Raw genomic sequence first — 24,301 nt, forward strand, 5'->3', positions numbered from 1 at the left:
TCTGGAGTGTGGCCCCGCCCCCTGACCCGATTGGCTGTCGGGAGCGAGTAGGCGCCCGGGGATTGGCAGCGCGGCGGCCACGGCTGACGTGGCAGGGCCGGCGTGTGCGTCTAGCCGGGCTGCCGACAGAACTGACCCGAAGCAACGGCTGCGGGGCCGAGGAGGGTGTTGCTGCGCCGGAGCGCGAGGCGCTGCCATGCCGCTGGAGCTGGAGCTGTGTCCCGGGCGCTGGGTGGGCGGGCAGCACCCATGCTTCATCATTGCGGAGATCGGCCAGAACCACCAGGGCGACCTCGACGTGGCCAAGCGCATGATCCGCACCGCCAAGGTGAAGGGAGAGTCTAGAGGACCCGGGCGCCGGGCGGGGCCTGGGAAGACCAGCCAGGGGAGGGGCGGGGCTGCGGAGGCCGGGACCGTCCGCTTCTCCGTGCCCTGCATCCGGCCTGGCGTGCAGCTCGCCAGGTCCTTTTCCAGATATTTGGAATTCTCTTCTTCATCCTCCGCCACCCTCCTGATTTGTTTGCATTACTACAGCTGCGCCCTAACCCGACTTCTTTCGCCCGCTTCTGGTAGCAGAATGATCTTTTTTTTTTTTTTTTAAATTGAAGCATAGTAGGTTTACAATGTTGTGTCTGATGCACAGCATAATGTTTCAGTCATGCATATACATACATGTATTCCTTCTCATATTCTTTTTCATTATAGGTTACTGCAAGATATTGAATGTAGTTCCCTGTGCTATACAGTAGAAACTTGCTGTTTATCTATTTTCTATATAGTAGTTAGTATCTGCAAATCTCAAACTCCTAATTTATCCCTTCCCACCCCCTTTCCCCTTGGTAACCATAAGTTTGTTTTCTATGTCTAGGACTATGTTTCTATTTCGTTTGTATCATATTTTAGATTCCACATAAATGATATCGTATGGCATTTGTCTTTCTCTTTGTGACTTACTTTACTTATTAGTATGACAATCTCCAGGTCCATCCCTGTTGCTGCTGATGGCATTATTTTATTCTTTTAGAATTATCTTTCTAAAACACAGATTTGATCAGGTCATACCCCGGCTTGACACCTTCAAGTAGCTCCTACTGCCAGCAGGTAGAGTTGAAACCCTTTAACAGAGCCTTCAAGACCTTAATGACCTGGCCTCTTCCTGCCCATTATTTTTCCTCTCTGACATCTTCCAGTGACAGTGAATTACTTCCAGTAAGTTCCTGAAAGTTGCTGTGGTCTCTTTCATCTGCCATTCCTTGTACTTACCTCATAGAGGTGTGAGGATCAAATGAGATAACTTGTGTAAAGCTCTTAGCACAGTGCTTGGCACAGAGGACTCAGTAAATGTAGCTGTTAGTGATATGACGTTAATGAACGTTCATTTTCTCTCTTCTCTTGGTTGCTTTCTCCAACCCCTTCCTGCAAAGCTGGGCTCCAATAATTGTTCCCATCCAGTTGCACTGTCACATCTGATTGAAATTCTCTGTTAGACTGTGAGCTCCCTGAAGGGGGTGCCTATCATGTTCTTCATTGTGACTCCAGCCCCCAGCATAAGATCTGCACTGTGATTCCTTGGCTTAGAGGTAGCTCGCTCCATCTTTTTCCTTTACTTTCCTTTCAGTCAGTGCTGTTCACCCAGTCATTCATGACTAGGTTTTTCCTTACTCTTCCAAAATTAACTTTCCTTTTATGGAAGCCTACTGAATCATAAAGATACTTTTTTTTTTAACATAAAGAAACTTTATTTTTTATTATTATTTATTTTTCATTGAAGTATAGTTGTTTTACAATAATATATTAGTTTCAGGTATACCACATAGTGATTCAGTATTTTTATAAGTTATACTCCATTTAAAGTTATTATGAAATAATGGCTATATTTCCCTGTGCCATGCAATATACCCTTGTTGCTTATCTTATGCATCGTAGTTTTTATCTCTTAACCCTCTACTCCTATGTTGCCCCTTCCTACTTCCCTCTCCCCAGAGGTAACCACTAGTTTGTTCTCTGTATCTGTGAGTCTGTTTGCAGCCTAAGTGTCCATCAACAGATGAAAGGATAAAGAAAATTGGTGTATATATACATGATGGAATATTACTCAGCCATAAAAAGAATGGAATTCTGCCATTTGCAACAACGTGGATGGATCTAGAGGATATTATGTTTAGTGAAATAAGTTAGAGAAAGACAAATACTCTATGTTATCATTTATATATGGAATCTAAAAAATAAAAAGTACTATTAATGAGGAACAATTGCTAACTTTTTTTTGAGTGCTTACTAAGTGCTTTAAATGCACCATCTCACTTAATTCCTGCAACAGCCCAATGGAGAAGATACTGCTGGTTTCATTTTAAAGTCTCAGAGAAGGTAAGTGACTTGTCCAAGGGCACACAGCCAGTAATTCATTGATTTCAGAGCTTTGCTCCTAGCTATAGGCTCCAGCCTTTGTACTGTAACATTGTTTGTAGGGGGAAATTCCTGCTCTTAATTTAGGGAACAACTTTTTTTTTAGAGGTGTGACCTCTGAATCGTGAAGTTACAGAAGTTCCTAGAGATATTGAAGACATAGAAACAAAGTTATAGTTGTTTTTTTTTTCTTTCTGTGGAGGATAGTTCTCCCAGGAGGAGAATGAAGAGGTTGAGGCTGTGTTACAGTGGAAAGAGCCCTGGACTAGAGTCATGGCATCATTTACTAGCTGATACAGTCTTGAGCTTTTCCTCTCTAGGCTTCAATTTCACTCGTTTTACAGTATGTATGTATTTCTGTTTTTAAATTTAAAGCAGTGGAATCTTTTGAAATCCTTATATTTTAGGATTTTTTTTTCCAAATGGAATCACATTTCCAAGTTTAGTTACTCAGAGTGTGTTATGTACAAGCTAGCTTGTTCATACACCAAATCTGTTGAAGTATTAAAAACTGAGTTCTGTTAAAAAAAATTTGAGTTCTGTTAACTTGAAACCCAAAAACACACGTGAGAGCTTTGAGCTGAGTTTATTCAGTGTCTTACTGAGGCCTGTAGCCCGGGAGACAGCCTCTCAGACAGCTCTGAGAAGCTGTTCTGAAGAGATAAGCGGGGAGGTCAGTATATATGTGATTTTGGTGAAGGATTCACATAATCAGTAGAAGGCTGCTGCTAGTCAGGAGGAACACATGTCTTAGTTAATGATTTTAGGACTTAGTTCAATGTGTGGGAAAATGCAAGAATCTGGGGTCATTGGAATTCTTCCTGGGATATGCATCTTAACTACCAGCCTGTTTATCCAAAGCACAGAAAGCCTCATAGTCCTGTTTTTTCCATCCTGAATTCACCTCAGGGTGCGCTGTCTGTCTGTGGAGACCTGTCGTCTGTGGAGACCGCAGTGGGTTGTGACTTAACCCTTGTGTAACTGGATGATGAGCAACATTGTTTGTTCTTTTCTTGTTCACACAGTATTTTAATAGAATAAAAATTTTATTATAACAATATTATAATATGACATATATGGAATATAAATGTATTATAATTAGAGATTTGCTGATTGGATATACTTTTAACTTTCAATTTTTGATGCAAAGGGAGCATCATACCTTGTCTGGTTCTGGGCTTCTGCAGCTTGCGTTCTGCCAGGAGAGACTCGATAAAACCTTGAACAAAGAAACCATCAGCATTTTTAATAGTAAAACAGGGACAGTGGTTGAGTTTTCTGAACCTAATGCTACAGAGTTGACCATAGCATTAAGCAGATAAATCACTCATATTTAGGGAAGAAGCTGAGAATGGGAAAGGAGGAACCTGCTGTCCTGCCATCCGTCCTCCCATACAACCGCTGTCAGGTGGAATGTGGTAGAACTTTATCTGATTTCTTATCATTAAGTTTCTGCTTTTACTTGACTTCACTTTACTACTTCCTGTAAAGGGAAGGTTTGCCTAGGTGTAGATAAGCTTTTTCACTGCTTGAGGGTAAGTCTACTTTTTGAGATAGAGGTGAGACCACAGGGAGGGAAGCAGCACTCTGGGAAGCCCTCTGGCTGCTCTGCCAGACTCACCGTGCAGCTTTGGTCAGGTCACTCTAGGCCTTGGGATCTTCCTCTAGACAATAAGGACTCTGCACAACATCACTTTCAGTTCTCATGTTCTTTGAACTTCTTTCCAGCATCAAGTTCTGACCAGCACAGACATTTCTGGAGGAGAGGTTTTCAACAGCATGAGGACCTCTGTGCTTACAGAAATGTCAGTGAGCTGAGACTTTGGAGGGTTTTCTTTAATCCTTCTCTTGAGTGGCTTTTAAAAACAATTTTGAGAGATTGGAGGCTGGCTGGCAATAAAATTATAGCTTTCACAGACAACCCAGCTCTTGTATTATAGCTTCTCTTCAGTAAGGCTGGGTCATTTCTAAGTTTTATTTGTCTGCTTTTTGCCCCAGGACCTCTTGTTCAAACAAGATGCCATGCAGAAAAGCCTAAGTGCAGAACAGATAAAAGCTGAGTTGTTCCTTTGCTTCCCACCCCCTTAAGGGGCTCCTCAGAACAGTTACAGGTCCTGGAACCAGCCGCCAATGGCTGTTTGTGTAGCTGGAGACACAGAGCCCCGAGACAGGAAGGGACTTATCCAAGAGTTAGGGTCAAAGTTAAGCCAGATTCTGACTTTTTCTCCTAAATTCTAATCTGGTGCTCATTGTCCTGTGCTGAGTTACGGAACTTCTTCTTTAACTGTTTGATTCATTACTTTTAATATTATTGTACAAAACAAATCCTCCCCTCACCTTCTTTCTACATTTTAAGAGGGAAAAATAGAGGGGAACCCCCATCTCCAGCCTGTTCTTCCTTTGAGACTTCCTCGCTTCTCCTGTTTCTTGTTGTGGGGCGTTTTTAACGCCTCTGTAAATCGATATAGTTTCTAAAGATAACAATTTAATGTCAGTTGCCCCCAAACTTCTCTCCTCTCTGAGAATCCGTGGCTAGTCATTGAAAGGACCCCTGACGTATGTTGCAGGAGTGTGGGGCTGATTGTGCCAAGTTCCAGAAGAGTGAGCTGGAATACAAGTTTAATCGGAAAGCCTTGGAGAGGCCGTATACTTCGAAGCACTCCTGGGGGAAGACGTACGGGGAGCACAAACGCCACCTGGAATTCAGCCACGCCCAGTACAGGGAGCTGCAGAAGTATGCCGAGGAGGTTGGCATCTTCTTCACTGCCTCTGGCATGGATGAGGTGAGCCCTCTGCCGCTCTGTCATTCACCATTTTAGCTGGCCCAGGGGACAGCAGGTGGCCTGGTGGCTTTTGGCTTAGAGCCAGCTCCAGCCCTTGCTCACTTTAGACCTTTCTGTGCTTTCCGGACCTAGAGTTCCCCATAGCATTAAGTAGATAAATATCCACCTGGCTCAGTGAGATCTGCGGTGAAGAGAACATAGTTGTCAGGGCAGGCTGTCTCTGGGAGCAGGGGGTAGCCACAGTGGAACCCCAGAGTCCCTCCAGCCTGTGGGAGATCCCCCCACGACAAGGCCAGTTTTCTCCCAGTGGAAAGTGGCCTGGATTCAGAGTCAGGAAACTGCAGTTCTGACCAGAGTCCTCCCTTTGCTGCGTGGCCTTGGCTGTTATGGGTTAGGTGGCGTTGCGTCATCCAGAAGGGAGCGGCATGCAGGATGGCCTTGCTGACATCCTGGAAGAGTCCCACTGGTGCCAGGTCTCAGGTTCCATCTGCTCTGTGACCTGCCTCAAGATTCCTTCATGTGTTCTTTTTTTGAGTATAAAACAACTTTAATTATAAAAATAACATAATATCACAGAAAGTTCAGAAAACAGAAAAAAAGGGGGGAACTGACCCATAACCCCTATAGAGAGCTCTTTTTATGTATTTTCTCTTGAAGTTGTTTTATGTGCATATTTTATTGCCTGGTTGTTAACAATTGTGAGTGTTTAGTTCCGTGCATGCTTTTCCCAGTTAACATTATATCACAGCTTTTACATATATCTTGATTTCTTCCCCCCAACTTTATTGAGTCATGTAATAATGGTTATGAAAATATCTTGTGCTGAAAGTTTTTAATGGCAGTGTAATATTTCTTTGGGGGGATTTATAATATATGTAACTGTTTCTTTATGTTTGAACATGCAGGTTACTTTCAGTTTTTTGTGCTTATAAATAATGATGAGATAAACATCTTCTTTGTGTGTTTTGAGTTGTTTCCCTAGGATAACTCTGCAGACACGATCATTAGATGAAACCTAAGAACATTTTTATGGCTCTTAAAACACTTGGGATTCTTTAAAACAGCCAGAATATTTTAAGTGACCCTAGTTCCTTCTCAGGCCTCTGACCTTTTGTGTTGCTGTTCCAACCCTATGAGTTGTCTGTAAATTGACCCAAAAGAAACATAAGTCTAGCCTAAGCCAATGGTAGTTTAAAAAAAAAGAGGAGAAGCAGAGAACCTTGGTGTCTGGGAAACTTGACAAGTGCAAATTCCTTCTTTAACTGACAGTATGACATTCTTGACATTCTTCAAACCTAGTTGTACATTTAATCATCTTAGTTTCCTACTTCTGAATTATGTTATAGTTTAGAAAGCATCTTCACTTACAGTAGTATAGTTTATCCCTACTATGCCCCATTTTACAGATGAACAAATGGAGGCTCAGAGGGGCCAGGAAGTTTGTACAATGTCGCACAGCTGGGAATTGGATCTTGGGGGCAGTGTGCTCTGTGTGGTCCCTCAGCTGCCGCCTGGGCGTCAGTCCAGATGTGTCTGGCTTCCCAGAGCTCAGCAGAGCCTTAGGGCTTCCACCCTGGCTCTTCACCACCCTCGATGTTGGTGGCTGGAGAGTCTTTGGCCCCAAGAGCTGCCTCGGGGTGGAGGGGACAGACTTTTTAGGAAAGCCTCCCTAAAGTCGTTGCTGGGTATTTTCGTAGTCACAACTTGAGTAAGACCTCTTCAGGAAATTTTTCCTGTGCTCCTGCTTGGTTCAGGCTCCTCCTTCTGTCGTGTTCTCCCAGTGCACTTTACTTCTGTAATTGCTGTGAACCACGCTCCTTCCCGCCAGCCTGTTAGCCCCACAGTGTCCCCAGTGCCTGGTATGTCATAGGTGCTCGGGAGAGATTGGTTGAATGAATAAAGAATTGGATGAGCCAAATAAAAGGGAAGGTTAGTGGCTTTTATCAGCTCCTTAAAGGATCTGCAAATCAGTAAAAGTTAGGCAGGAAAGAACATGGGCTTTCGGATCCGAGAGACTTGGGTGTTGTTTCTGGTTTTGCTATTAACTAGCTGAGCGACTCAGAGTAAGAATCTTTAACCTTTCATGAGTGTTTATGTTTTGCCAAGTTCTGTGCTATAATCTCAAAATAAAAAGTTTAAAATCTAAAAAAAATTCCTCAGTTTTTAAAAGATTTTAGCTCAGTAAATATGACTAGTAGAAGCTGCATAAACAGAAGCTCTGTGGCGTCCTCACTGGTCAGGGCCGAGCGGCTCGCTGCCCTGAGTGTGGTGTGCACCTTGCTCTCTAGTGTGGACCCTGGCTGGCTGGGCTGGTGGCTGCGTGCATGGCCTCTGGGGTCCCTTTTTATTTTTAAATTGATTTTTTTTTAATTGAAGCATGGTCAGTTACAATGTGTCAGTTTCTGATGTACAACATAATGTCCCAGTCATGCATGTATATGCATGATGTCCCATTTGAGTTTGAATATGGTTTGTCTGTCATTCCTAGTGAGTCCAGGTGAGGGTTATTTACTTTCCTTGTGCTTCTGTGTCTTTAGCTGAACCCCTGTCATTGAGTCATTGTGAGGATTAAATGTGATCATTCATGTGAAGCGAAGCACATATCAGGCACCCAGCAACATTAGTCACAGTTTAGGCTGGGCTGAGGGTCAGGACATCCGGGTCCTTGCCCTGCTTTGCTCTAAATTCATCTCAGTGTGAGCTTGGTGAGTCCCTTCCCTGCTCTCGGCCCCCATTTCCTTTTGTGTGTGAACAAGCTGCTGTCCAAAGTCTCTCCCAGCTCTGCTGTCCCAAGTCAACCTAGAACCAGAAACGGCATCACTAACGGTGACTTAGACCTGGAATGAGGGCTTTTCTGTTCAGTCTGTGTTTCCAGGCACCTGAGCTCCCGGGCGTGGACTCTGAAGCGGAGGATGCCTTACATCTGTGGGGCTGCTCAGGAAGTCACATCTTTAGGTCGTTCACTCCCAGGTGGCTTCGAGGTGGGAATTAGGAGCAGTTGGGAGAAGGAGAGGAGCCCGGGTGTTGGTAACCGGGAGCTGCCTTTCGGCAGGTTCCCTTTTGGTTCCCAGGAAGCGCTTCTGTTTGGTGTGTAGAACGTGTGCTCTGCAGCCGTGCTCAGTTCAGGTGCCGATACTGACACTTCTTCTGTGGGCTTGGGCTCATCATGTAACCTCTTTGAGCCACAGATGCCCCATCTGCAAAAGTGAGGTGATCAAGATGCCCACCCACAGGCTGCAGGGAGGCTCCAGTGAGACAAGCCTGTGGGGCTCAAGATCTGCCTCCACTGAATGACAACTGTTCTGCTACTTAGGACCCTTTCTTTTCTCTGCTTCACACTCACTGGGCGGGGAGGCTCCTCTGTCCTAGGAATGCCGTTGGTTCCCAGCTGCTCTCCTGACTGACCTGGGTGCAGGTAGTGAGGGGAAATGCATTATTTTTTTTAACACCTTTATTGTGGTATGGTCCTATACAGTAAACTACACATATTTCAAATGTACAATTTGATGAATTTTGATAGATATATATACACCCATGAAACCACTACCACAATCAAGATAGCAAACATTTCCATCACTCCACAAGAGGTGCAGTTTTCAAATTCCCAATTTATCCCTTCCCACCCTTTTTACCCCCTGGTAACCATAAGTTTTTTCTCTATGTCTGTGAGTCTGTTTCTGTTTTGTAGATAAGTTCGTTTGTCTTTTTTCAGATTCCACATATAAGCAATATCATACAGCATTTTTCTTTTCCTTCTGGCTTACTTCACTTAGAGTGACAATCTCCATGTCCATCCATATTGCTGCAAATGGTATTGCTTCATTCCTTTTTATGGCTGAGTAGTATTCCCTTGTATATATAGACCACATCTTACTTTTCTAGTCACCTATTGATGGGCCTTTGGGTTGTTACCATATCTTGGCTATTGTAAATAGTGCTGCTATGAACATTGGGATGCATGTATCTTTTGGATTATATTTTTCTCTGGGTATATGCCCAGGAGTGGGGTTGCTGGATCATATGGTAAGGCTGTTTTTAGTTTTTTAAGGAACCTCCATACTATCCTCCATAGTGGCTACACTAATTTACATTACCACCAACAGAGTTGGAGGATTCCTTTTTCTCTACAACCTCTCCAGCTTTTATCATTTGTAGACTTTTTGATCTTGGCCATTCTGACTGGTGTGAGGTGATATCTCATCGTAGTGTTGATTTGTATTTCTCTAACAATTAGTGATGTTGAGCATCTTTTCATGTGCTTGTTGGCCATCTGTATGTCTTTGGAAAGATGTCTGTTTAGATCTTCTGCCCATTTTTCGATTGGGTTGCTTGTTTTTTTATATTAAGGTATATGAGCTGTTTGTATATTTTGGAAATTAGTCCCTTGGTAGTTGCATCATTTGCAAATATTTTCTCCCATTCTGTAGGTTGTCTTTTCATTTTGTTGATGGTATCCTTAGCTGTGCAAAAGCTTTTAAGTTTAATTAGATCCCGTTTATTTTTGCTTTTATTTCCATTACTCCAGGAGCTGGTTCAAAAAATATATTGCTGTGATTTATGTGCAAGAGTGTTCTGTTTTCTCCTAGCAGTTTTATAGTGTCTGGTCTTACATTTAAGTCTCTAATCCATTTTGAGTTTATTTTTGTATATGGTATTAGAAAATGTTCTAATTTCATTGGGAAATGCATTGTTATGAGCCTTTGCAAGAGTTAATTTCTTTTCCTGCCAGGCACCTTGGCTGAACCAGCAAGTCCTGTCTACCCGGCTGTTGGAGGCAGGTTGGTCCCTTGTTCTGTGTTTACCTGGCAAGTAGCTCTGAGTATTTACCCACCTAACTTCCTCATGTACAGTAGGCATTTATTGAGTGCCGATTTTCTCCTCTCTGTGTGCTGAGGAAGGTTAAGGCATGGCGGAACTTCATTAAGACGAAGAAAACTGCCAGGGCACTTGGTCAAAAGCTACACAGAGGCACGTGGAACTTGGCTGAAATGAGCACAGTGCCTTTGGTCTAAATGGAGAATTCTGTTCAGAAAGCCAGTGGGAGCCATGAAGTAGCGGTGGCCCTGAGGGACCCATCCTAGCGGAGCTGCCCTTCCCTCCCTGCACCTGCCTCTACAGCGCCCTTTCCTCTGCCACCCCTGCCTCCTCATGCTGCATTCTGATGGGGCCAGCGGGCTCTATGTCCCCCTTATCATTTCCTCACCCTGACTAGGGCAGTCCTTCAGCACCCCTGTTCTTGCCAGCTTATCACCACAGATACAGAGGGGAGTGGAAGCACCTCTTAGATCAGCGGACCCCCACATTTCTCATGGGACACAATGTGGAGAGGGGGTTCTATGGGCACACATTGTTGATTATCATTAGTTTATTAATTTAGAATCAAAGCCTCTCCCCCAAATAAACAAGGATTCTGAGTAAAATAAGTGTGGGAAGCACTGAGATAAAATAGCTGGACAGGTGTATTTACTGGGACCCTCTGGGAGGGAGTCTGGCAGTGTGGTGTTTCACCCAAACCAGTTTGCTGGTGGGACCCTTTTCTGTGTGTTTAACCCAGTTAGATGCCCGGGGTTGGGGGGCGGTGGGTCATACTCAGCCAGGTTCCTTTCAGACAGATTCAGAAAGCCTTTGTGCTGTGGAGTGGGAAGGGGGAGAAGTTGTAAGACTGCCTGGCTGCATTGTACCCCTGGATGGAAGGGATCAAACAGCAGGGTGGGCAGGGCTAGAGGAAGCCAGGGAGTCCACGGAGAGGAGGAGGCCACTGACATTGACCCAGCCTGAGGGGTCCTGGGCATGGCGATATGGCCGCAGGGTGGAAGGCTAGCCTTTTCCGGATTATGGCTGAAGTTGGCACCCTTTGCAGAGATTAACCCCAAATGGCAGTTTTCTAAATGGCCACTAGGTGGGGCTGGCTCCTCAGGAGGGCTGCAAAATGAGGTGCACAGTTCTCTTCCAGCACAAATTTTGTCCTTTTCCTCATTTGAAAATTGTAGAGCTCCATGCACATTTTACAACTAGCATAGGTAAGCATTTTCAAGTGTTTTTTCTGTACATGGCCCCCCACCTTGCCCCTGTTCGCTCTGCACCTCTCCTGAGTGGGCTTCTCCATCTCTGTGCTCTTAGGGGCTTTTTCATCATGAACCACGCTCTCACAAGTTGACCATTATATAGACGAAAACTTAGCACAGGGTTTCCCCTCTTAAAATGGAAAACACGCTCTTCATCTGCCAGATAGAGTAAGAAGGATGGGAACGTTAGGCTTTGTTCAATAAATATATTAAAAGTGAATACTTTTCAGTCCCATCTTAGGGCTGGTTAACAGTATGAGAGACACATACACAAGAGAGAGTGACATAGAAAACTATGGAAAGGAAAGGAGAGACGAGGAAGAAGTAAAGCAGAGAGGAGGAGGCACCAGTGTCTTAGCACACTTGGAGGTGAGTGGCGCTTGGGCCATCTCCAAGGTGTCTCTTGGACTGAGGGGCCATCTGCCTTTGAACTGTTCACTGGCTGGTTAGCCACTCTGAATGTCTCTCCCGAACAGCTCTAATACCTATGTTATTAGAGTCTTAACACATGAGGACAGTGATTCTCTGAGTGTGGCCAGTGATTGGAGTAGTAGTTCATCACCTGCTGGGAAGATGGACAGAAGCTCAGGCAGCAGTGTCTTGATTTAAAGAGCCTACTGGCAGAATGACCTTCTCAGACTGCTCCTAACCATCCCCAAGCCCTTTGGATTTTCATGCTGGTAGTCTCGCTCCTTGCTATTCAGGGTATGATTCTCGGAGCAGTAACAGTGGCATTCCCTGGGAACTTACAAGAAATGCAGACTCTCAGGTCCCACTGTAGACCAACAGAATCAGAATTTGCATTTCACTTGAGCAAAATCCCTGACAGGTTCCTGGGCCCGTATTAGAGTGTGAGAAGCACTGACCTAGCTAACCAAGTCTTCCAAACTTACTTTTGAGACTCAGCCAGCATTTTAAGATAGATGAACTTAGATATTTGGAAACATTCCAAGACATTGATTCGCCCTGCTTCTGGTTTTCAACTTCAGTTTTTAAAAACAGCAATGAAAAGTAATTTGGGGGGTCTTGTCATTTGACAGCAAGTTGAGATTTTACTCTTAAATCCTGAGGTCCTTTGCCAACTTCCTGAGTGTAACTGATGAATCCCAGATAAGGATGGTGAAAGGCCCTAGAGAGGTAGCCTCAGACAATGATGTTGTGTCCAAAAAAGTGACTGCGGTTCATTTTTCCTGTGAGCAGCATGGTTTGAGGTCTGAAAGGGCTTGGGTTTGATGGGCCCTGCCAGCTGTGGACTAGTGTGTGTCAGAGCTGGGCCATCCTGTGCTCCATTTTTTTCTACTTTCGGCAAAGATTGAAATGGCTACTTTTCCTGGCTCTTTGGTCCTGAAGAAAGGGTAAAACCTTTGAGGAACTTCCACTTTCTCACTGCCTGCTTTTCTGGGTCAAGATTAGGCCTTCTCGTTTGTTTCCTGGGCCCCTGGGGAAGGAAGGTCTGGCCAGGGGTCCCATTCACTTCGAGATTCTCATGGCTAGTGCAGGCCAGCATGCAACGTTTGTTGGACAGACGGATGGTTGGATATGAATGCAAGAGTGTTTGAATTTGAATGAAATGACTGATAACAAATCTGTGTCTGCTTTCAAGTTGTTGAGAGTCCCTCTTGCTGGGCAAGAGAAGGGATTTTTCTGTTTGTGGCTCCTCACCAGTCTTCAGGACAGTGATTTTGAACAATGGTGAAAAAGAGCTCCCCCTCTGATTTTTGTAGATGGCAGTTGAGTTTCTGCACGAACTGAATGTTCCATTTTTCAAAGTTGGATCTGGGGATACTAACAATTTCCCTTATCTGGAAAAGACGGCCAAAAAAGGTGAGTGTTTCATTTTTGTCATACAGTCTGAGTCCAGACCCTCTTGTTCTTACTCTGTTAATAAACAACCCACCAAAGGAGTCTCCTGAAGATAGGTTTTCCAGTCAGCATATTCTCCCACTTTTTCATTTGCTGACTTGAAAGGAAAGTAATTGAGGATAAGACAGTTTTTTAACAAAAATTTTTAAATTAAAAATTTTTTTTAATTTCTAAGAATATTTATACTAAATTGAGGATATGACAGTCTATATAAAGCTTCTTAGAGGAAGGTCTGACTTTGAGAAATATTCTGTAGGTATATTACAATGTCTAACCTCTGCACGTCACAGTTTGTAAAGTGGCCTTACAACAGGAGGGGTCTCACTTGATCCTCGTAACAACCCTGGGGCTGAAGCAGGTCGTATAACTATGATGCTCTCTACTTACTTCACAGACGAGGCATCTGAGACCACACCACGTAGATGTGGCAGCTCTGGGCCTCGCACTCTTGTATCTGGGGCAGTGCTCACCTTACCACACTGTGCAACCTCTTAATCCAATGAGATGTTCATTTTTCTCTGAAGAGTGTGGAGTTCCTCTTTATTTGGTTCACCTTGCAAAACGATGATGTTGCGGGGGTGAGGGCTCTGCATTTCCTGTAGTTGAGGACAGGACCCCACCAAGCTCACCTCTGTTCCCCCAGCAAGGCTGGCACAGTGTTTGAGAGCTGTTTGTAGGGTTCAGTGGAACGATGAGACCAAGAGCAGGGGTGTGCTTAAGGGAGAGTTAGAAGCCCTAAAAAGAAAGTGGTGGCAGTGTTGGTGTTGGGTCCCGCAGGCCGCCCCATGGTGATCTCCAGTGGGATGCAGTCGATGGACACCATGAAGCAAGTCTATCAGATTGTGAAGCCCCTCAACCCCAACTTCTGCTTCCTCCAGTGCACCAGTGCATACCCACTCCAGCCTGAGGACGTCAACCTGCGCGTCATCTCGGTGAGCACGAGGGAGGGCCGTTTGTCTGATCGGGCCATTTGCTGTGAGGCAGATGCTGCCCAGATCCTAAACAACCTTGCTTTGTAACTTAAACATCCTTTGCCAATACCTTTTTTTTTTTTTTTAACATCCTTTGACAATCCTGCTGTTACAGAATCTAATTAGAACCAGCTCTGAGGTTAAAGAAGCAGATACATTCTAAAGATCATAAATTAAATTTTCTTAAAGCCAATCTTAATTTTGCTCATTGTAAAACTTAAGGTGGCGTCTTCATAATTATCTATGTACATTTTCTTTACCAGTGTGTCTTCGCCATTAGCGGTTCCTCTTCTGTGAATGGCTGGCTTATATCCTTTCTAAGTGAGTTGTGGGTAAAAAAAAAAATTAACCTTTTTGGAAATGACACTGCTATCTTTTTAACTAAAGTTTCTGTCCCTCCCAGTTCAGTAGTCTTTTCTCCATTTCTAGCTCATCTCTAAATCATGTTATTTTTAAAACATGATTTTTTAAAAACTCAAACAGCCCTGAAATACATAACATAGCAAATGAGCATCCTCTCTAATCCCATCCCACAGAGATTACCATAATTAACAATTTAGTGTATGTGATGCCAGATAGTTTCCTCAGTTTTCTTCCTTTGTGAAGCATGGTCCCCACTTCCCTTCCATCCCCCTAAGGTGTGTGCATGGCCTCTCTCTGGAGAGCAGGGCACGGTCAGAGTTAAACTGCCAGCCCGCCCCTTGGGCCCAGCCCACCCGAGTCACAGCAGGGTGAGTCCTCTGACCCAGCACCCTGCACTTCTTTGTCCATCTCACACCCGTAAGCCTGGTTTTCAAGGCCTTTGCCACTCAGCCATCCTAATCTTTTATTAACTCCCATCTGGATCTGTCTGCTGTACTTAAGCTTCCTCGTCACCTCACTGACAAGACTCACTCGACTTAGAATGTCTTGTGTTGCATCCAGTGAATTATAGACAACCAGTTAATTATTTAGCGTTTTCACCAAAGGACTGTTTTGGGATTGGGCTGTGTGCTTTATTGATGATGGTACTTGTGCATGTAGCACACTTGCTTTCAGCAGCTCAGGCTAATTAACGGGGCAGGTGCTTTTCGGACGAGTTTAGGCATTTGGTTATAGTCCTGTTATTATTCCTGGTGGTTTGCACAGTGTGAAACGTCCTTCAGCTGCGTTCTTGATAACAGTAGCCATTACTTTTGAGCATTTACAGTGTGCTGAGTGCTTTCCACGTGTTCACGGCAGCTCCCACCAGGTACAGTTGTCCCAGGAAGGAGAGGCTCAGAGAGCCTCAGCGTCCTCCTGCAGCTGTGTGGATAGTGAGCGGCTAAACTCGGGCTCAAACCCCGATCTTCGTGACTCCGGATGTATATGGAAAGCACCACAATATTCAACCTTCTTTCTTCTCTTTTTCTACTTTAAAGGAATATCAGAAGCTCTTTCCTGACATTCCCATAGGGTATTCTGGGCATGAAACAGGCATAGCAATATCTGTGGCCGCGGTGGCTCTGGGGGCCAAAGTCTTGGAGCGTCACATAACTTTGGACAAAACCTGGAAAGGGAGTGACCACTCGGCCTCGCTGGAGCCTGGAGAGCTGGCCGAGCTGGTGCGGTCCGTGCGCCTCGTGGAGAGGGCCCTTGGCTCCCCGAACAAGCAGCTGCTGCCCTGTGAGATGGCCTGCAACGAGAAGGTGGGTCCTCCTGATCCTGCCAGGCTCCACCGTGGGGAGGGGCCACAGTGGGCTTACCTGAGAGGTAGTTAGTACCAGCCCTACCTGAGCCCAGGCCAGGGCGGGGATGCAGGGATGTTGCTTTGAGCCTTGGAGTTCTTTTGGGTTCATTTTATAGTTTTCCATTAAGTCTCTGAAGCCTGTCACCCTGGTGCTCTAGACCCTGAGAGATGTCAGGGCTGGGGAGTGTCCGGGTCCTCATGAGGCACAAACGTAGGTCAAGCCTGGGGTCCCGTGGAGTAGGTAAGTCTTGAGAAACATTCAGGCAGAGGGGTTCCGTGAGGCAGCGGGTGAAGGGCCTGTGATATGTCGAGGCATCCCTAAGTGCGGGAGGCTCTGGGTGGAGGGGAGCAGGGGGTTGTCACAGGGCTGGTGGGGGATGATGCAAATGTTCCCTCAGGAGCAGTTTGAGCTGCACAGCATTAACCTTCAGACAGAGGGGACGGGGAGGCCGAGGAACCCTGCCTGGCACACTGAGCATCTGGGCTTCCTCACAGCCATAGCCTAGACCTGTCTTGGCCTCTGAGTTGAGAGCCAGGTGGCCCGGGGCTACTAGGAGAGCAGCCCTCCTCACGTGATGCAGGTGGTCTGAGTGGAGGCAGAGATCAAACACTGGGCCTGCATGAGGAGTGTTTGCCATCTTTTATGCTGTCCTCAAATTGAAGATGCATATACACCAAGAAATTAAAATAGTTAAAAAAACGAAACTGAACAAAAACCCAGCTACTTTAGAGAGGAAAAGGGGAGAGAACTGGACCAGAAACTGGAATGAGAGATGTAGCAGTTGAGTACTTGGTTTGGTTCTGAGCCTCCAGGCTCCCTGGGCAAACAGTGAAAATATCACAGGATGCATAATCTGATAATCATCCCTTGGGAGACTTTTTGTCCTGCCACTAAATTCCAGAGTAGATTCCTTGGCCCCTGCCTGGAGGATGTAGCGGAATGGAAGAGATGATTTGTTGACCCGTGTTAACAGACAAGACAGAATCGCTGGTCATGATCTTCATGTCTCCTTTGTTCCCCTTACCTGCCCGTCCTGTCTGTCCACCCTTCCTAGGAGGCCCCCTTTCTGTTCCTCTGAACAGCAGTCATCCTCACCGTCTTGTGAGCCCTCCATATTCCTATTTTACCGAGCAAGGGGACCATAAGGTTTGTGTCCGTCGAGAGCAGTGGGCCAGGAGTCAGGAATCCTAGGTTCTCCTGGCTCCTCGTAGTCTTGGCCGGGTTACCTGCCCTCTGTGGACCTCAGTTTCCCCATGTTTAAAATGAGATACTGAACTAGACGATGACAAAGTAATCTTAATTTTTATTTATTGAGAGCATTCTACGTTCCAGGTAGATTACAGACATTATTATCATTAATCCTTATAGTTGTGTGACAAGATAGAGGCACTGTTGTTTCCCATTCTACAGAGACACTCAGCCACGATTCGGATCTGGCTCTTTGGCTCCGTATCCTGAGTACTTTATTATAAAGGCCCCTCCTCTGAGTCCCCTTGACACTGGCTGAGTCCCTGCTGTGTGTGAGATACTGTTTTAGGCACCAAAGGGGAAAACAGTCCCTGCTTTCAAGGTACCCTGTTCAAGAATACCAATCGGGGACCTTGGGGATAAAGCAGCGTGTGCTAGTTATTTCTGTGAGGCTGGCACTGAGTCTTTATTTTATCCACAGCTGGGCAAGTCTGTGGTGGCCAAAGTGAAAATCCCGGAGGGCACCATTTTAACACTGGACATGCTCACTGTGAAGGTGGGTGAGCCCAAAGGCTATCCTCCTGAAGACATCTTTAGTCTAGTGGGCAAGAAGGTCCTGGTCACTGTTGAAGAAGACGACACGATCATGGAAGAATCGGTAGAAAATCATGGCAAAAAAATCAAGTCTTAAAATAAAGTGCCATTCTTTGAATTCTGAATTGCCTTGCGGGTACTGTCAGGTGCCTTTGAGTGAAATGGGGTGGGAGTGGTTGTCTCCAGGGACCTGGCTTTCATCCCCTCCATGCCCAGACAACAGACATTTTGGGGCCAGGCCCTGGACCAGGCCCGGTGCAGGGATACAAAGAGCAGATAGGAGCAGCCTCTGCCTCAGGTTGGCCGGCCCAGAACGTGAGGTGGGCTCAGAAGCATCCCATCACCCTCCACTTGCTGTGAGGGTGCAGAGGCGTGAGTACTGGCTGAATGGGCCCTCTCCTTCCAGCCTGCCTTCTTCCTGCCCACAAGCCATCCCTAATGACCCCAAATCTCCCGTCCTTCCAGACCTTCAGCTGTCTCTCCTTCTCCACTGCCCTTATCCTCCGCCCGCCCTGGGGCCGAGTAGTTAACTGTATAGCGACGACTTGGCATTAGAGAAGGGGTGGCCAGAGTGTCTTGCAGGCAAAGAAATGCCCAAAGTACTCATATGTCTGAGCAAAGAGGGAAATGGCATAATATTCCTTCTTTCAACAAATACGGAGGGCCTACTATGTGCCAGGCCCTGCTTTAGGGCCTGAGGATACAGCAGTGAATCCCTTCCTTATGGGACATCCGTTCAGATGGGGACAGATGCACCGTAAGCCGTGAGCACAGTAAGTAAACTGCAGTGTTAGAAGTGAGATGGGTAAGGGAGTTGGGGGATGTGGGTCTTGGTGTATTTGCAGCTTGTGGTGACTTGTAAATGCGGTGGTGATGCTGAAATCAGCCCTTCCGTGATCCACAGAGAAACTACAAACCCAGCTAACAAAAAACCCTCACTGTTCTACTTCCTTGAACTGCAGCATGAACGTTTCACAGAGATTCCGTATCATATTCCTCTTTGTTCTTTTGAACCAATACTGGGATTAATGATTATTTTCAAATTCTTAATCTTTGTTCATATTTATGTGACGTGGTTACTATAACTCCTCTTGTTTCAAGGTATATATTTGAGTCTCTTTTCAAATGCATAAATTTGCCTTTTGAAGTTTCTTTACTTGTGAGGATAGAGCCTCCCTCTCCTATGGATCCTGGAAGTTTCTGGAAAGGCACTCGTGTTTGTGTGTGTGGGTGCGTTGGGGTGGGACTCCGAGGTTGTGCTCACATGTCAAAGAGAACCCACAGAGTTGACGTGCTAGTGCTGGAGTGTGGGAGCGCCCATTTCTGCCTGCTCTTTACTCCCTTTTGTTTCTCCTATAAACAGATCGTGAGTAGACAGTCAAAATTGCTGATTCCATGGCCTTTTTCTTCTACAACAGCAGAGAAGATGACACTAAAGCAAGTATCTGAGACTTCCTAATAAGAGGAGACATAGTATGGTAGGAGACAGATGTGTTCCAGGGCCTGGAAGGATGTGGGTCTGGAAGAAAGGGAGGGAAGGGTCTGGCTAAGAATGAGCAGCAGGTGGTTTCTAGCAGGGAACCAGTCAGTCGCCTCCAGGTCCTGTGAGACTGTAATGTTAGAAGGGCCCAGGCTGCTCTGCTGACCTCAGCTGGATTTCCCTCAGAGGGCAGGGGCCAGTGAGGCTCAGAGTTGGAAGAGCCACTGAGAGTATAGATCTTAACTCTACCTTTTGGGTGGAGGACTGTGTAACATGTTGGAGAGAACTGTGAAGGAGGGCCAGTGTCCAGAACACGCTTCCCGCCAGGGCACATAGAGAAAACGACAGCCTGTGTATGACATGTGTGGGTAAAGTACGGGGCTGCCTGCGGCCAGGAGTAGCTGGCCCCTTCATGCTGTGCTGGGCCCCGAGGGCAGAGGATGGATGTCTGGGCACAGCTCTGGCCCATTCAGGTTGGGAAGCTCAGGTCTAGAAAGTGACATATGCAGTGAGATGGGCAAGGGAGTTGGGGAATGTGGAGCACCTGCCAGGTGGGAGATGCATTGTTGGGCCCATAGAGGCAGCAGATGGACCCTGTTGGAGAGTTGACAGCCTGTTGGGTGCAGGTAACTCCACTAATAGCATGCTGCATTTGTGAATTGCTGAGATATTTTTCAAGAGTCATGGGAGCTACGGAATGGCAATGAGAGAAGAGATGTTGGCCAGGGAAGCCCTCCTGGAGGAGGCAGCACTTTAGTTTAGCCTTGCATGTTGAGAAGTGACCAAGTGAGGAATTGTGGGATTCGGGGCATGGGAAGTGCCCTGTGTGTCCAGGTGATGGTTTGGCAGGGAATGGCCACATGGAAAGAAAGGGTTTGGAAGGTGGTCAGAAAGGAAGCAAGGGCTTAAAAGCCTGCTGAATTTGACTTTGTTCTGTAAGTAATGGGGCGCCATAGAAGGCTTTAGAGCAGGACATGGTGGACTCAACCTTGCCCCCCACTCTTATGCGTACCCACCCCACCTCCTTTGCAGCTTGGCTTCTTGGGCAGGCTCTCCCCTCTGCATAGTAGAGCCTCCTGCCCACCAGGCCCTGGCTGTGCAGGGCCATCTCTGTGCCTCCTGCGAGGTTGTGCCTCCACCAGGCTGTCATCACTGTCCCCTGCTCCCTGACAAAGTTGAATTGCAGAAAAAGAAGAGATGGTACAGTAGGCAAGGGAGGGTCCATGAAATCTCTAAAAATTGGCTTCAGTGTTGCTATAGGATGATTATAAAGTTGCCAAAAGCTACATAATACTGTCTTGGATAGGAACAGCCCAGGAGGCAGGAATTTGTTTCCACATAAGCAAGAACTTGGTGAATTACCTTAGAAACAGTGAACTAACTCTCCATCACTAGATAGTCAACCAAGGACCAGCTGACTATGAGAGAGTTGTGGAGAGGGTGGGAGGTGAGCAAGGCCCTGCTCAGGCCTAGGTGCTGTGTGTACTTGAAGCAACATGAACTTCCAGTGAAGAACATGGTTAAAGGAGACAGTATTCGTATTTTATTAAAACAAACCACATATTAGACAATTGCTGTCTCTTAAAAATATCTGCAAGCAGTTTATGCTCAGTAAAGAAACTTCTGTAGATTCAAGTCTGAAGGAGAGTAAGTGATCAGAACCCTTATACAGACATGGACCCCAAGGGAACTCTGTCCCGTGTTGAGAACATTCATGGAGGCTCCTGCTACCGCCAGATGGCAGCTAGGAATATCGGTTGTCTCGCACTGTGCCAGGCAGAACAAGGACTTTGCTGGGGATGCTAATAGGTCCTGGCATGGTACAGCCCTGTGCAGTTTTTAAAGCAAGTTCATATCCTTTGGCTAATTTGAGCCTCACAGCACTGGTAGGCATTAAACCCACTTTATGGATGATGCCTCAATAAGTACAGTGACTAGCTTGAGGTCACAACTGATTGTGGATGAAAACTACAGTTCTCTGGCTGGCACCAGCCCCGGCACAGGGTCAGAATTTGGTTAAAGCCAGTTTTCACCCCTTTGTCCAGCTCTGGCTCTGCTACATGCATCCCAAACTCTCAAATCCCCTTCTAGGTGTAAGAACTCATCTCAGAGCCCCAGGAAGGTAATCCAAAGGCAGACTCAAGTCTCAGAGTAACTGGGCAAAAGCAAAGCACCACAGGCCTAACAAGAGAGGGGCCAGAGCAGGTAGGCACTGGCTAGAGACCAGCTGCGTTCACCCAAACATGGTGCATGAGCATGGGCTTCAGCTCCACCATTAGCTGTGTGATCTTGGGCACATTAGTCATTCTGTGTACAACTGGGATAACTTTCTACCTCCTAGAGATGATGTAAGGATCAAATGAGTTAATAGTTGTAAAGCATTAGAACAGTGCTTGACAAAATAAGCAAGTATTTTTACTTGGCCCCTGAGGCTGTGGGTCTGGGAACAAGTCTTGGTTTGCAGGGATGAACAGAGATGTGGGGTCAAGTGAACCCATCTTCCTCTGTCAGGAATGCCCTCTGCCTGTCAGAATTCAGCTCTGGGCCATCTCAAGTAGAATTAATTTCCCTTTTCTCAGGATTCCCAGAGCATAGCGCTTAGATATCTATCCAAGCTCGAGTTTTAAATGATTTGGTTAGAACTAAAGCAGCTTTTGAGATTCCTTCTGCCTTGTAGTCTACTTGTATTACATTGCCCCCCAGGAAAGTGCCATTTTTTAGGTCAAAAACTATTGGTAATTGGCAGCTTTATGTAGTTCAAACTAATTAATGCACCAAGAGTCTGTTTAAACCCTGAGGGGGATTCAGCTTTGCATTTTCTTCACTCTGCCACTGCCTCCTGCCGAGCACCTAGGGAGATACTTTAACATAGTCTAACTTCAAAACCACCTAACAAATTCAGCAAGTCAAGGTGCCGAGCCTTCAGAACTGAAGCACAGACCCTGGAAGGAGGCCCTTCCTTCCCTGCTAGACGCACTGACCTCCCTGGCAAGGCCTGCTGATGTGGCCTTCTCTATTTCCATCGCTTCCTGGAAAACAGGGCTCTCTGGGTTTCCTTGCCAACATCTTGGATCTGAGGAGCATAGCGATGCCCCAACCCCACTCACAGTTCATGTCTTTTTGATTCTAAGACAGTTGGGAAAACTGCCTCTGGTTGCTTAGCAACTGTCACCTGCTGATTTCGTCCCAACATCCCCTGAGAAATGAGTAAGCAGTAAAATCTCCCAGGTTGAAAGCTGGGCCTGAAGGGCTGGGCCAAGTGGCAAATGAGACGCATGCTTGGGGGTATGTGGGTAAGCCCTTAATCACTGTGGGTGACTTTAAGTAACTTTCTTGCAGGACTTTATTCTCCCCAAATGTGCAACGTGGTCCGGCTGCCTGGTCTGTGAGGTCCTCCCATCTCAGCTGTTCTGTGATTCAGGGATAGCCAGCTGGTGGTCATTCATTCACTGCCTGGGAGGGAAGGGACTTTCTGAACTTTTCAGGGTGTGGAGGGTGTAGGACATGGCTGCCCTTAGAAATCTTCCAATCTAATTGGAAAGACATGTCCCAGATTGTGGATCTGATAGTAAGAGAGAGAGATTCTTGTGACTTCTATAGACTTCCTGGGGCATTTAAGCCTGGGGAAGATGGACAGGAAAAAAGAAAAAAGGGCTTTCCTGTATAAACGTGTTTTGTGTAGGAAGTGGCAAAGACACCGGTGTAGAGGAGCAACTGTGACACACAGTTCTGACTGGAGGGTCTCTGAAAAGAGCAGAAGGAGCTAGATGAGGAAAAGTAGCTTTGGGGCAGACTAGAAAAACCTTGAATGCTAAGGTAAAGTGCTTCCCCCCCCCCCCCACGGTGGTCGTTGGGAACCTTTTGATAGTTCTGAGAGGTTAAGTGAGGTTTCAGGCAGAACATTCTGGCAGTAGGGTGGAGGATGAGCATTGGGAAGGGTTCAAGCCAGGAGACAATAAGAAGCTCTTGGCAGCTGCTTTTAAGGGAGGTGACATGGACAAGCTGAAGTAGAGTGGAGAGGAGGAAGCAGATCCAAGGGACATTCAGGGATAGAAGAGTCTTAGTGACTCATTCATTCACATAGTTATTGTGTGCCTACTATGTACCAGGCAGTTCTGGGTGCTGTATGAGGGAGAATGTTCTGAGGCTGAGAATAATGTATTCTAACATCGTCAGGATGCTTAGGGCTCACCTTGTGGGTATGCCCTTTTAGGAACCTGGACTAAAAGCAGTGTAGTGTAAGTGCTGGGGGGTGAGGGGGGTTCCCATGAGACAGCAGCAAGAGGACCTGTGTTTAGAGCATGTTTGAAACTCGCCTACCTAGGAGAACTGTTTAAAACGCAGGGCATGACTGGTGGAGGAGAGAATGGGAGGCTTAGAGAGGCGGCCATAGACCAGCCACATCTGGGTGGGGTGGGACCAGAACCACGCAGAGCCTAGGGAGGTTACTCGGGTCTCGGCCCCTAGGGCAGTCGGATCATGCTGATGGCTCCTTCCCAGAGCCGCAGGGCCGGGTAGAGCGGCTCCTGGAAGGCGGCACGGAAAGTGTACAGGTGGCTCATGCCGCCTGTCACGTCATAGAAGGCTAGGACACCGGCCTCGTAATCCAGGAAGACGCCAAGCCTGTCAGGGTCATCACGGGGCCGCAGGCGGCTGCGCTGGCCGTCGTGGAAGGCCCAGTACTCGAGGTCATAGCGTTTGAGGCACCAGGACTGGCGGTTGCAGCCCAGGCGGGAGGCGGCCGTGGCCCCGTGGCGCCGCAGGGAGCCGTAGGCCGCGCCCACCCACCAGCCGATGCCCGCCTCCTGCAAGTCCACTTCCCAGTAGTGGCGGCCTGCGGCGAAGCAGTCTCGACCCAGTACTTGCCATAGCGAGTCGAAACGCACCGTGGGCGCTGGCCCTAGGCGGGCGAAGAGGCCACAGCGTACCATCAGACGGTCGGCCGAGAGGCGCAGGCGCGCGTGCATCGTGTCCGGCTCCAGCGTGGGCGTGCGTGCGTCTGCGGAGGGTGGGGACACCGGGCCGCGCCTGACGGGTGGGGCCAACGCCCCGCCCCGCCCCGCCCCCGGGAAACTGACCCGGCTGGGGGCCGCGCCCCGGCACACGTTCACAGTAGAAAACGAAAAAACGAGTCTCCAGTGGGGAAGTGGAAAGCCACCCTTCTAACCCTGATTTCCTCTGGGGAGGTGGCTGGGGGACGGGGGAAGGAGAGAACATTTCACTGCTCACTCATTGTACCAGT

General features: G+C 46.9%; 2 protein-coding genes across 2 annotated transcripts in view; one reads left to right on the top strand and one right to left on the bottom strand.

The window, feature by feature from the left end:
- Positions 1–93: 93 nt before the first annotated feature.
- NANS (N-acetylneuraminate synthase) lies at positions 94–17,697 on the top strand. The gene is made up of 6 exons (XM_006204062.4): positions 94–328; positions 4,974–5,189; positions 12,979–13,078; positions 13,895–14,049; positions 15,489–15,755; positions 17,467–17,697. Exons 1-6 carry the CDS (start codon positions 197–199, stop codon positions 17,674–17,676), a joined length of 1,080 nt encoding a protein of 359 aa, XP_006204124.2. The 5' UTR covers positions 94–196; the 3' UTR covers positions 17,677–17,697.
- Positions 17,081–24,301, bottom strand: part of TRIM14 (tripartite motif containing 14) — a 32,444-nt gene continuing 25,223 nt past the window's right edge. Inside the window, exon 6 of the mRNA XM_072959797.1 lies at positions 17,081–24,058. Coding sequence (XP_072815898.1) covers positions 23,523–24,058 — 536 coding nt within the window. The 3' untranslated portion in view covers positions 17,081–23,522. The remainder of the gene's footprint in view (positions 24,059–24,301) is intronic.

Source organism: Vicugna pacos, chromosome 4 (assembly GCF_048564905.1).
Source record: "Vicugna pacos chromosome 4, VicPac4, whole genome shotgun sequence".
Classification (NCBI taxonomy): domain Eukaryota; kingdom Metazoa; phylum Chordata; class Mammalia; order Artiodactyla; family Camelidae; genus Vicugna; species Vicugna pacos.